The sequence below is a fragment of the Meriones unguiculatus genome, chromosome 7, assembly GCF_030254825.1.
Source record: "Meriones unguiculatus strain TT.TT164.6M chromosome 7, Bangor_MerUng_6.1, whole genome shotgun sequence".
Lineage (NCBI taxonomy): Eukaryota > Metazoa > Chordata > Mammalia > Rodentia > Muridae > Meriones > Meriones unguiculatus.
The window spans coordinates 17,747,261-17,760,456 of record NC_083355.1 but is presented as its reverse complement, the minus strand read 5'-3'; the positions used below and the strand labels follow the sequence as shown (position 1 = coordinate 17,760,456).

The 13,196-nt window shown below is 41.6% G+C and overlaps 1 protein-coding gene across 2 annotated transcripts in view; it reads right to left on the bottom strand.

Annotated features, from left to right (window-relative positions):
- Window positions 1-13,196, bottom strand: part of Nsf (N-ethylmaleimide sensitive factor, vesicle fusing ATPase) — a 130,030-nt gene that overhangs the window by 106,333 nt on the left and 10,501 nt on the right. For both annotated transcript variants that reach the window (XM_021631893.2, XM_060386589.1), the window contains exons 2-3: window positions 3,009-3,094; window positions 1,091-1,190 (exon numbers count right to left, since the gene is read on the bottom strand). In XM_021631893.2, the coding sequence (XP_021487568.1) occupies window positions 1,091-1,190; window positions 3,009-3,094 (186 nt within the window). The remainder of the gene's footprint in view (window positions 1-1,090; window positions 1,191-3,008; window positions 3,095-13,196) is intronic.

Below are 13,196 nucleotides of genomic sequence, written 5' to 3'. Positions count from 1 at the left end.
GCCTGACTTGGAGGGTATCTTGGGAGGATTTTGTTTTTTTGTAGAGTGGGTCTCAATATGCAGCCCTGGCTAGCCTGGAGCTCTGTTCAAAGCTGGCAAATCTAGCGACAAGCCCACACTTTTATTAAACTAAATTAATTAGTTTGTTTATTTGTTGAGATTGGGTCAGAATCTCACATAGCCCAAAATTTTAATCTATAGAAGTAAATGTAAAGTTGCATTGCTAGGAATGTGGACTCTTTGGTGTCAGGTGGCCCCTGTGGTACTGGGCAGTGTGACTGTGCATTCTGTCTTCCCAGCTCTAGAGAAGCCCAGAAAGTTAGGTAGTCACCTAGACAACTACTCTTTGCAGGTTGGGTCTGACACCACAGCATTATATAGCCTGTGTTATTAGATGCCAATTTTATAAATAAGATAAATGTTGTGTTATTTTATATATTTTCCCTTAACCTGGGATTTAGCATCAAAAGAATATCACACCTTTTTCAATAGCCAACTGATATTACCTCTGACTTTTTTTTTTAGAAAAAAATTTAAGACAATACAAAGATATCACTGTAAATAAATGACAATTAAGAACATATTTTGGGGGATGGTGAGATGGCTCAGAGGTTAAGCATACTGGCTGCTCTTCCAGAGGTCCTGAGTTCAGTTCCCAGCAACCACATGGTGGCTCACAACCAATCTATAAAGGGATTGATGGCCTCCTCTGGCATGTAGGTGTACATGCAAACAGAGCAATCATACATAATATAAATAAAAAACATTATTAAAAAAATGGGGAGCAGTGAGCTGGTGCACAAGGTTAAAGTGTCTGCTGTCAAACCTAATAGGGTGAGCTTGAACCCCAGGACCCGCATGCTAAAACAACTCCTACCAGTTGCTCTCTGACCTCCACTGTGGCATGCATACCCTCCCTCAAACAAAGCAAAATACTTTCAAAGAAGAATATGTCTTCAAATTCTCTATGTAACATCTAGGTGTCTTTCTTCAATATGAGTCAATACAGTTACAGGGCAATGCTTGCTTAAAATGAATCTGCAATTCCGTAACTTTTCAGCTAAGGAGAAGACATCTTCATTCGTGTTACCTGAGGTAAGCTGAAGGCAATGCTTCCTGGAACCACAGATGGATGGGTCCTCAGCGTAAATATGTACCTGTGGTTGGGGGACGTCCTCACCATCACATGCCTAAAAGACAGAGCACAGTCAGGATTCCAACAAGAACACGGCTTCTACACACATTCTTCCCAGCCTTGTGTTTGGTGAACACAGATGGAAACATGGCATCATATGAGAGTCCTGACAGAAAACCGTACACGTAGTTCCCAAAAACTAACTCAAAGTGTCTTGTAGATATTAAGACATCTTGGCCCACACAAACTGAGCAAGACCCAGCCAAGTTCCAATGAGAATACCCATTTTGAAGCATCAGCTTCATGGTATTTCCAGTTTACAGGAAACAGAAGCATAGGTTAGGATGAATTTCCTTTCCTGAGGGTAATTTCATACATCTAATAAAATAAATGTAGGAGACCCAAAGTTATAAGAGCTAGGATATATATGACATAGCTGTTAAGTTTTTAAGGTTGTTTCTTAAATCTTCCATCAGAATCTCTCAAGTCTGAACATTATAGCAATGTATAAAACATACATTATATACTATATATTATATTAGTATATTACATATTATGTGATATTTATTATAATACAATATATTATGTAATATATATTATTATATTTATGTAAAGCCATCTCATGATAATCTTCTAACCCAGGACACAAATGAGTTCTTTGAGATAGAAGCTTCAGATCAAATTTTGTTATGTGCTGGCACTATCTTTTTTTTTTTTGTTTGTTTGTTTTTGAGACAGGGTTTCTCTATGTTACCTTGGCAGTCCCGGACTTGCTTTGTAGACCAGACTGGCCTCAAGCCCACAGAGATCTGCCTGCCTCTGCCTCCCTGAGTGCTGGGATCAGAGGCATGTGCCACCATGCCCAACTCTGGCACTATCTTTTGTATATAAACGAGAGTGAGGATGGGGAATGGCTGTAGAGCAAACCTGTCAGAGCCTATGGGTGCTAGGCACACTGCCATTAAGTGTCACGTCCTGACCCACCTATTTTTCAACAAATAGCTTTTTTACAATGCTATATTTTTAATTATATATATGTATATAGATATTTGCTTTGCTACTAAAACACAAGCTCCTTATATCTACGATATTTTAAGTGGAAAGTTCAGCCCATGTGAAAGAATTCCATAAAACTCTCTCATTGATCGGTCAATTTGTTGAAAGTCTTATCTTCAGTTTAACATCACAGAATAACCAACACTGCTTCCCTTTCATGCCAAAGCTAAATCCATAAGTCTCCAGACAGCCTGTTGATGTAGCTTGCATTGAACTTTGAAAGGTCAGTATGGTATGAATCAGTGATATGAATCAGTTAACATAAGTTATGATGAAAGTCCTTTTGTAGACCTGCAGGTTTTGTATATGTTCAATTGTTATGCCTCTTCTACTTCCATAGTAACAATGATCACACTGGTAAACCTTTATGGAGGGCTCACTAACGTGCTGGGCACAGTTGTCCAGGTTTTACTGGAGCAACTTATTCTTCATGATTCTCCCATCTTATAGATCAGGACACAGGAATACGAGGTGGCACATGCCTTATCCTCAGTTTGTGACTGTCGTGCTAGGTACCAAACTTAGACAATGAGACTCCACAGCAAGATGGCTGCCAACCACGTTATAGGATACCTATAACCAGTGTGTCTACCCTAAGAAAATCAGCTTAAAAATGTTCCATGTATCTAAGCATATATGCTTTATTTATCAAGGTTTAACATAACAATAACTGAAATATGTAACTCTCATCTTCATTTTCCAACTTGGTAAAAGTAATAAAAAAGGCCATTTCCAAAGGTTTTCCTAAAACAACTCTTTGGAAGTTTCTAAAACAACACTTAGCGAGTTAAAAGAATCAAGTCAGGTAGCTACTCACTGGCCAGACTGGTAGTCCTTCTCGTTCACGACTGCGCAGTTGCTTAAAGACAGTTCGTCAGTAGGGCATCTCGCAGCTTGCATGCTCTGGAAAATCAGCGATTAGGAACGTAAGACTAAGCCATGATTTCAACCGTAAAGAACACAGCATGCCTCCTGCTCCTGACTCTCAATCACCACAAATGCTGCAGTAAACATTCCCCCATTTTGAGTCCCCCGTTTCTTCCTCCTTCATTGGGAAGTGGCTCAACTCATTTCCTGTGGCTTGCGTAATGGCAGATAATAGCAGGCGTGCAGGCACATACACTCCTATCCTCCCTCTGCCATGGCACCAGAAGAAAGCACTCTTCCTTGGCACAGACCATGTGAAGAAGACTTTCCACGCTAAAGGATAACAGTGTCCTACAGAAAGCACAGAAAGGCCACAGACAGCAAATACACACACTTGAAAACAGAGACCCAGCAGGCAATCAAGTTCAAGTCCTTGAGGCCGGTACGAACTATTGATTAGAGCCAATACGTTCTTTTTAAACTTAAGCTTATTTGAATTGATTTTCTACCTCTTTCATAGAAAAGAATCATGACTGATAAAATGCAATAAAGTCAAGTAGTAAATTTGATAAAAGGTGTTATGAAAAAGCATCTTTTTGTAAGAAATCCCAAGTGGATATGATTTGTGTTTCCAATAAATGAAAGAAAAATCATCTTCCAGCCTGGGGCAGGGAAGATTACTGAACATCTCAGGCTAGCCTAGACTACACAGTAAGACCCTGTCCCAAAAGAGAGAAAAAAAAAAAAAAATCAAAACCACAGAGAGCCTCCAAACATCTCTCAAAAAAAAAAAAAAAATTACAAGGAAAAGAAAAACAGCAACCAGTGGTCTTTTTGGTCAACACCTACTTGCCAAATATTCTAAATAATAGTTTTTGTTTGTTTCTGAAGCACAGCCTTGTGTAGCTGACGCTAGCCTCAAACTCAATACATAGCTTAGGCTGCCCCTTGCCTAAGCTAATCCTAATCCTCTTGCCTCCACTTCCTTTAGTGCTGGCAAAACCGAGTGTATCACCTTGTCTGGTTTATGCGTTGCTAGGAATTGAACCTGGGGCTTCATGCATCCTAGGCAAGCACTCCACCAAGCTGGCCTTAAACTGATGACCCTCAATCCCTTGGCCTTGGAGTGTTGGAATAACAGGTATGCATGACCACTGCAGGATTTGGGTTGTTTTTTCTGTGTGTGGTGTGTGTGTGTGTGGGGGGGTTGTTTGGTTTTGTGTTGGTTTTGTTAGTTTTTTTTTTGTTTGTTTGTTTGTTTGTTTTCCTAAGGCATGGTTTATTTGTATAGCCCTAGCTGTCCTGGAACTCACTCTGTGGACCAGACTGGCATCCAACTCAAATCTGCCTGCCTCTGCCTCCTGAATGCTGGGATTAAAGGCATGTGCTACCACCAACCAGCTGATATTAGTAACTTTATTTTACAGTTTTTATTGAAGATAAGCTTTCCAGACCTAATGGCACTAAGAAAGCCTCAAATCCCGCCAGGACTTTCTTCTCTCCTGTCTGCTGAAGGGCACAGGCTACTTAGTGCAGCACCTCACAAAACTGTATTAATGTTCATCAGGTGCAAAAGAGCTGTTTGCCTAGGAGAACAGACACAAAGTCCTGGCATGTACTAAAAAAAGCAGCAGTCACTGCCTTAGTCACAGGTTAACTTACTGCGACAGGTCTGTCAGAACCAAAGGGGTGCGAAGGGTGTCATCACCCAGGTACGCCTTATCTAAACAAGGTCTTCACAATACCGAATCTTCCTCACACTCCACATGGGGATAGGAAGTAGCCGTCAAAACACTTTCTTCGTTAAAAAAAAATTAAAATAAAACAAAACAAACACACACAAAAAAAAAAAAACCTGAAGGGCAGTGGTGGCGCCCGCCTTTAATCCCAGCACTTGGGAGGCAGGAGCAGGCAGATCTCTGAGTTCAAGTCCAGCCTGGTCTACAGAGTGAGCTCCAGGACAGCTAGGGCTACACAGAGAAACCCTATCTTGAAAAACAAAACAAAACAAAACAAAACTAAAATTAAAATAAAATAAAGCATCAGAGCCCCTGTAGCTTGAGTTACAGACAGTTCTGAGCCACCTAGTGTGGGTGCTGGGAACCACACTGCTTCCCTGAAGCTCAGCCAGGGCTCATAACTGCTGAGCCATTGCTCCAGCCTTCCTTTTCTTCTTTTTTGAAAAGATAACACAGGATTACTGGTAACTACAGAATATTTAAAAGAGCTTAAGGTATTGGTGCACATCTGCAGTCCCAGCTGTCTTGAAGCTAAGGCAAGCAGAGCACAGATTTCAGGCCAGCCTGGACATCACAGTGAGTTCCGGGCAGCTTAAGGCATAAAAAAGACCTTGTCTCAAAAAAAAAAAACAAAAAAAAAACCAAGAGGGTTTAAAACAAAAAGAGTTACATAAATCTTTTCTAAGATTTACTTTATTTATTACTTACATAGTATTCTGCCTGCACGTGTGTCTGCAGGCCAGAAGAGGGCACCAGATCTCATTATAGAAGGTTGCGAGCTACCGTGTGATTGCTGGGAATTGAACTCAGGACCTTTGGAAGAACAGTCAGTGCTCTTAACCTCTGACCTATCTCTCCAGCCCCTACATAAATGTTTATTTAAAAAGAAAACACTGAAAAGAATATGTTCAGGCCAGTGGCTCAGCAAGTAAAGGCTCCTGCTGCCAGAGCTGGACGCAATTCCCGGGACTAACAGAACAGACTCCTGAAAGCTGTCCTCCCACCTCCCCTCCCGTGAATGCGTTCAACATAAAGACAAACCCCAGACTCAGGTGTGTGTTGTCTAAAGTTGGGAACAGAACAGTTTAAGCCTCTAAACAATCATCCACATGATGGCTTCCAAGGGTTTTTCTGAACACATTTATCAGCACTACTAATTTTGATTCATTTTCAGAAAAACAAGTAGACAGATGGATATATATTAGCCATGTGTCAATAAAACATTTCCATAAATGGTGATTAGTTTGCTTAAAAGAAAAAAAATAACAGTATCATAATTTCAAAAGTGCAGCCAAATTCCCTCACTTTGATCTAGGCTTGGATTGTCACTAAAATCAAATGTCAAAAATAAGCTAAATTTAGGAAAAGGCCCTTGAGCAGACACTAAAGAACAATGACTCATCTCGTTGTTTCATGGATTACTAGAAAAATAGAAGATTACAGATTTGATCGTTATATTATTCTTTTTTTTTATGTAAGAGGTGAGGTGTTCTCTTCAGATAAAATAAGCAATTCAAGCCAAATTAAAAGTAAAAAGGGGAGGTTTATTTGGGAATAGCTCTTGGGTGAGTTCACTGGTCCCCAGGGAACTGGGCCAGTGAAATCGCCATGCCGACAGGGAGACGGGGGAACAGGGGATGGAGGCATGGGCAGCCAGAAAGAGAGAAATGAAGAGAAAGAGACAGATCAAAATGTCTGGACTACATAGAGAAAAGCCTCTGGTGGAGGGGAAGCCCAGCCCCTAGGCTGGAGAGTTCAGGGTCTGCCAGCCATACCCTGTAACAGGTAGGGACTGAGGGATGCTGGGAGAATCTGAGGCCAGGTAGCTTTGATATGTTAAATAGGCACCTCAGCAGCTAGCCCAGGGTCCAAAACCTGACAATTTTGTACAAAACTGTGTACAAAATGTTAGTACATTAGTGAACACATAATATGGACATACTGGGGTTCTATAAATGCTTTTTACACGTGGAATTCATTATCAAATATTTGGGTCACCATTTTTAAAAAAAGATTTATTTATTTCTACATATAAGCACTCTATTTGCATGTATGCCTACATGACAGAAGAGAGTACTGGATCCCATGATAGAAGGTTGTGAGCCACCGTGCGGTTGCTGGGAATTGAACTCAGGACCTCTGAAAGAGCAGACTGTGCTCTTAAACTCTGAGCCATCTCTCCAGCCGCATTATCAAGTATTTGGAAATCACTGATCTCCTATGACATGAATAGAGTCTAGGTCCCAAGTTTATCTTCCAAATGAACGTGTTTTGCTTAAGGCTATCTTGACTAGCCATCTGCCGAAAACATATGAAGCAATTTAAAGTTTTCTATCTTCCCAGTGTCTCAAGTTTCTTCCTTTGATGATCTTCCCCCTTAACTTGTATTCCTTGCTTGGCCAATGCCTACACTCTACAATTCTCAGCTTAGACAATATGCATTCTAGGACATATCCTGGACAGCTGCCCCTCCCAACTAAACTGATAAACACCTGACTCAGACATAGGACAATTCTTAAGGGGCAGAGACTAGATTTCGCTCATGTCTGGCCTACTCCTGATACCTGGTGAGTGCTTGTTAAACATTACAGATGAATACAAACCTGTTTCAACTGCATTATAAACCATCTGAAGAACAAGTGTGCAAAACACTATCACTTCAAAATCAATTCGGATATAACAGAATTATTTTCAAATGACTTAGGGGTTCAAAGTTACACAGCGTGGGGCTAGGAAGATACCTCTGGGGTGGGGACAAGAGATCCACTGAGCAAACGGGTTAAGGAGCCTAACCATGTTGGGGGCTTGGAGTTTGGGCAAGAGCTGATATCTCAATGGATAAAGAGAAAGAACTGAGGGTGATTCTTGGCATAATCCTCCTGCTTTACATGTACACACAGAAGACATGTGCACAAACAAACATACAAAAACATGCCTACCCAAATGCATAACACACACACACGGGAAAACAGGAAACATTAAATAGAACAAAACTACAGAACTGATGAAGTCAACACAATAAAAACTTGACAAAATGTTAAGCTAACCTTTTCATTTGTAAGCCTGGTTAACTGTCAATATCCTTTAATAAGAAGGGGGGTGGGAATCTGTGGATATCATCTGGCTGGCCAATTTAAACAGATGCTCTGAGTAAAAGGCCTCCCTGTTAGAGCCCAGAAGCATCTGTGTTTTTATGGTAAGCCAAGCAGGGTATCTCATTATTAAACAAGTGCGAGTCTCTATAAATAGTTGAGTTGTGAGGGAAGGCTAAGGGAAAATTGCACCATTTTTTCTAAAATTGACTTTGCCTCTAGGAAACAACAGTAAAAGCCAACCACTATAAGCACATAGCCCTTTAAACATGAAATCACCATCGGTGATGGGTAGTTTTAGTAAGTTGAGTTGTTCGAGTTACTGGAACACATGACCGCTTAATGATAGAGAACTGTCTTCATTATAACACTTTAAAATACCAAACATTACAGTTGTCTATTCTTAAAGAACAGCAATGTCAACAAACCAAGGGGGACTTGGTGGAAGTAATTATGCCATTGGTTATTTCTGAACATTTAAACTGCAGAGAACTTATTTTTCTTCCAAAACAGGGTTCAGGTGGGGATTTAAGCAGGATTTCTCTGGGCAATATAAAGTTTGAGGATTTAAATAACACACTCTTCCATAAAAGTTCCTGAAGAAAATGGATTACTTGAATGGACTTTTAAATGAAATAACAGAACAGCCAAATAAAGAAAAATATAGTATGAGACAGTATGAACATTCTCCTGTAATCCCAGCACTTGAGAGGTGGAAGAGGAAGATCAGGAGTTTAAGATGAACCACAGCTACATAGGAAAGTAAAGATCAGCCTGGGTTACAGGAGACCCTATCAAGAAAGCAAGCAAGCAAAAGAAGGAAAGAAGGAAGAAAGGAAGGAAGGAAAAAAGAACAGTGTGCTAGCCGACTAGAAAGGGCTCATTGCCCAGCAGCCCCTCCTACCCTGACAATAACCCTGAAGAATAAGCTGTCTCTTCCTGTGGCGCCTTAGGCCCTGGTTACATTTCTCCAGAGACATGCATATTCCCACAGGAAAGAGGAGAGCAAAATATAGAAACTTGCTCCAGGTCCAGCCCAGCTGACAAGCCTCACTCAATTATTTCTCCGATCACTCCTGGAAAACTAATGGTTTGGAATTGCAATTTCACTGGGGGAAGGCGCAGGGGAGGGCTTATCTGTAATGCCAGCATTGGGGAAGTTGAGGCAGAAAGAAGACAGCCACAAGTTTCTGACCAGACCGGTTCAACTTGGGGCTTGATATCTCAGAGAAAGATAAAAGGAAAATTTCACTTTTCAACAAAGTAACTCCCAGACATATGACTGTTACCATTAACGAAATCTTAGAATTCCATTTTGTCCATTTTGGAGTATCAATCGCTATCCACATTTCAAGAACCACAAGTGCCCAATCTCTACCAGTACACACAGTTCCAGGGATACAACTGGTCCAGAGCAACATAAAAATGTCACCATAAATGCCCACCTGTAAACCTATAGGCCCTCCTACACTATAAATTCCTGATACTTGCTGATTAAAAAGAAAAAAAAAAAAACAACAACTTTGTTTTTGTTTGGTGGGGAAAGGGGTGTTTTTTTTTGTTTTTTTGTTTTTTTTTTTTGAGACAGGGTTTCAAGTAGTCCAGGCTGGCCTATGCTCACTGCAAAGATGGCCCTGAATTTCTAATCCTCCTGCCTCTACCTCCCCAGTGCTTGAATTGCTCAGGTAGATGTGCCAACGCCACACCTGGTCTTCCTGCTAAACTTCTGAAGACAGGCTGTGTCTCAGAGGGTGTGGAGAGAATCTCTGTGTGCTGTGTGGAAGTATCACCTGTCAATAAAAGCTGATGGCCTGATAGCGGAGGCATTGTCATTTCATCCTCATGATCATTCAGATTGTTTCCAGTTAGGGCCTTCAAGAATAAGGCTGCTATGAACATCCAGGCAGAAGAGTTGCGTGGGATTGTGGAGGTTGTTTGTTTGTTTGTTTGTTGAGACAGGGCCTTGCTACACAGCGGACTGTGGTCTCTAACTTCTGATTCTCCTGCCTCCATTCTTGGTGTGGCAATATTACAGTGTGTACCTTCATGCCTGGCTCTGTACAAATTTACATTTGAACATGTCCTCAATTTTCTGATACACATACTCTCCCCCATTCTGGGAGTTGTCTTCACTTTCTTTTTTGATTTGTTTGTTGTTCTGGGTTTTGTTTCAAGATAGGGTCTCTCTGTGTAGTCTTGTCTGTCCTGGACTCACTTTGTAGACCAGGCTGGCCTCAAACTCACGTAGATCCCCCAGTCTCTGCCTCCCTGAGTGCTGGGATTATAGGCATGAGCCACCACACCTGGCAGTCTTCACTTTCTTAATCATCTCCTTTGACACATTAAAGTTTCAATTTTGTTAAAATCCTCCTTCTCCTGATTGTTCTGCTTTTGTATCACATCTTAAAAAACCATTGCCTAGTCCAAGAGCATGCATTTGTAAAATCTGTCCTTCCTTGGAAGAATCACAGTTAGGTCTTTGAATTGTTCTTAAGTTTATCCCTTCTGATGTTAGTGCAGAGAACAGTTCCCTATTTCCACTTTTGGACTGCCCATTGTTACCCAACAGAAATGCAGCTCACTCTGGATACTGCTCCTCTGTGCTGCAAGTTTGCTGAACTTTGTTACTAGTTCTAACTCATTTCTCTCTCTTTTTTTTTTTTTTCAGAAAGACAAATTCTTCAGGAGTGTCATCTAGGGTTGGAGATGTAGCCCAATGATAGAGCACTGACCCAGAATGCACTGGGCCTCTGGTTCAATCCCCAGTATAACTCAAAGCAACACCAACAAAGGAAATCCTGAAACATGATGCCATTGGCAGAGTGGTGGTTACAGATGCCTTTTATGTCTTTCCTTGCTCAATGGCTCTACCTAAAACTTGCAATGGTGTAGACCTTAGGTGGCCAAAGGAAACAGCCTACTCTTGGTCCTGATCCCTGAGGGAAGCTTTTAACCTTCGTGAGAGGTACAATGACAGCTGTGGGCTTTTCAGTTGGTGAGTTTTTTCTTGTGAACCAAATTTTGACAGTGCCAGCTCATAAGGTTGCTTTGAGAATCTAGCAAGAAAAGATCTGTGAAGGTGTTTCCAAAAACTGCAAAATGCCTCTTCATTTTAAGGTTGTTTTCCCCAACATAGTGTTCTTACTCTGAACAAAGTTTACTCCAAAAGTTGCTAAAGATATCAAAAATTGACCCCAATTTTTCAAAAACAAATTAAAAAAAAAAAATAGCGATGCACCTAAGGACATCACAAAGTCTAAGGTCTAATGAAGACCATGGTTTCAAAAGAGCAAAATCCATTGACTTAAAATGATAGGCCTCACTTCAGTCACCTTAATTGCTGTTGTTGACCTGAATCCCTGTAATTACACATACACTCTTTCTCAACATATCTGTAATACTGACAGGTTTCTCACATAATACAGCTTAATAACAAATACAAACATAACATAATGGTATCATTAACATATTTTATAATTTAGAAATTACTTTGAAATACTTCTGTCAGAATGGCTTGATGGAAGCAAGCAGGCATTACCAGCCTACTTCTGTTCCTTAGAAAAGTTCTTCTGGGCAAGCTGGGAATACAGCTCCGTGTTAGTGTTTACAGAGCACACCAAAGAATTAAAAGTAAGAAAATAAACAAGGAAAAAAATGTCTACACCCAGCACAATAGTTTCCCCATGGCCACACAGATGAAACCCCCTTTCCCTTGGTCTTCTGTCTCTTCACTCTAGCATCTTCCCCAGATTCTGGGGCCACATACATTTAGGGCAGAATTACACACAAACAGCTGGACAGTGGCTGGAGCATCAGGGAAGGGGCAGGTGAGCCCAGCTGATGTAACGAAGGTGGCAGCTGTCTTGCTGGGAGGCTTGTGCTGGAGGTGTGGGATGCTAGTAATATCTTCTTTCTTAAACTGGGTGTTGATTAACTTGCGTGAGTCCATCAATGCTGGGAGGCAGTGGTGCAGGCCTTTAATCCCAGCACTTGGAGCGGCATCGGCAGGAGGATCTCTGAGGTCAGCCTGGTCTACGGAGCAGGACAGGCAGGGCTAGCCACAGAGAGAAACACTGCCTTGAAAAACAAAGCAGAAACAGTGGAACCAAATATACTGCTATGTGTTTCTGTGTGCACGTTCTGGAATACTCCAGGTATTTCCAAAGGGGCTGTACCGGTTTGTCTTCATTCCTTCCAGCAGAGTGCGAGGACTTCCAGCTGGCCTACAGCAGTGCACTTGGGATCTTGGTGCTTAGTCCGCTTCCTGGTCAGAGTACAGCACTGCCTCCCTGAGCTTTGGTTCCTGTTTCTCTGATGATGAAGGAGGTCAAGAACTTAGCAAATGTTAAACACAATCTTTCTGAAATGCCTGTTTGAACCTCGGTCTAGTTTTCTACTGGCTTTCTGTTGGTTTGGGGCTTTTGTTTTTTTTTTTTTTTTTTTTCCAGAGCTGAGGACTGAACCCAGGGCCTTGCGCTTACCAGGCAAGCGCTCTACCACTGAGCTAAATCCCGGACCCCTGTTTGTTTTTTAATGATTAATCGGCAGAGGTTTTGTTTTGTATTCTAGGTTCTATCAAATTCTCGTGCTTGAAATACCTTCTTGCCCTCGGCGGCCTGTCCTCCCTCTCTCGTATGGTGTATGCAGTGGACGGACTGTTCATCCACCACCCACCTACATTTATATACGGAGGCCCCTAAAACCTAAAGCCTGCACTGCTTCCCCAGTGACCACTCTGGAGTTAGAGCCTCAAGGCAGTTAAGGTTAAGTAAGATCAAAAGGATAGGGCTCTACTCAGACAGGATTCTGGCCTTCTAGGAAAAGCACCTCTTTCTCTTTCTCTCCCCCTCCTCTCCCCACAATGTGAGCACACAGCCAGAAGGCTGCATGAGCAAGCACTCACCAGCCTATCGTGCTGGCACCCTGATTTTGAACTGCGGGCCCCCAGAACTAGCAGGAAATACATTTCTGGTTTAAGTCACTTCGTATGTGAGACTTTGTTGTCAGTCTGAGCAAAGTACAACGGTGCCCTTTGATAATATAATATCAAATATAATATAATGAAGTCTATTTTCATTCCTTCTTAATTACTGCTGCCTTTATTCCGTTTCAGAAATCTGCTGGCCCCTGGCTCTTCAGTCGCTCTTCTGGTCTCACGTCTCATTTACTTGCACTGTGTTCAACACAGAGCTCTGGACCTTGGCTGTGCTGCTCGATTTTTACCCCTGCTAAGACTGCTAATTTGAGCCTTCCAAATCAGAGTCGTGAAGAAGTACTTTTTGTGCTGTTGGATCCAGCAGCCATTAG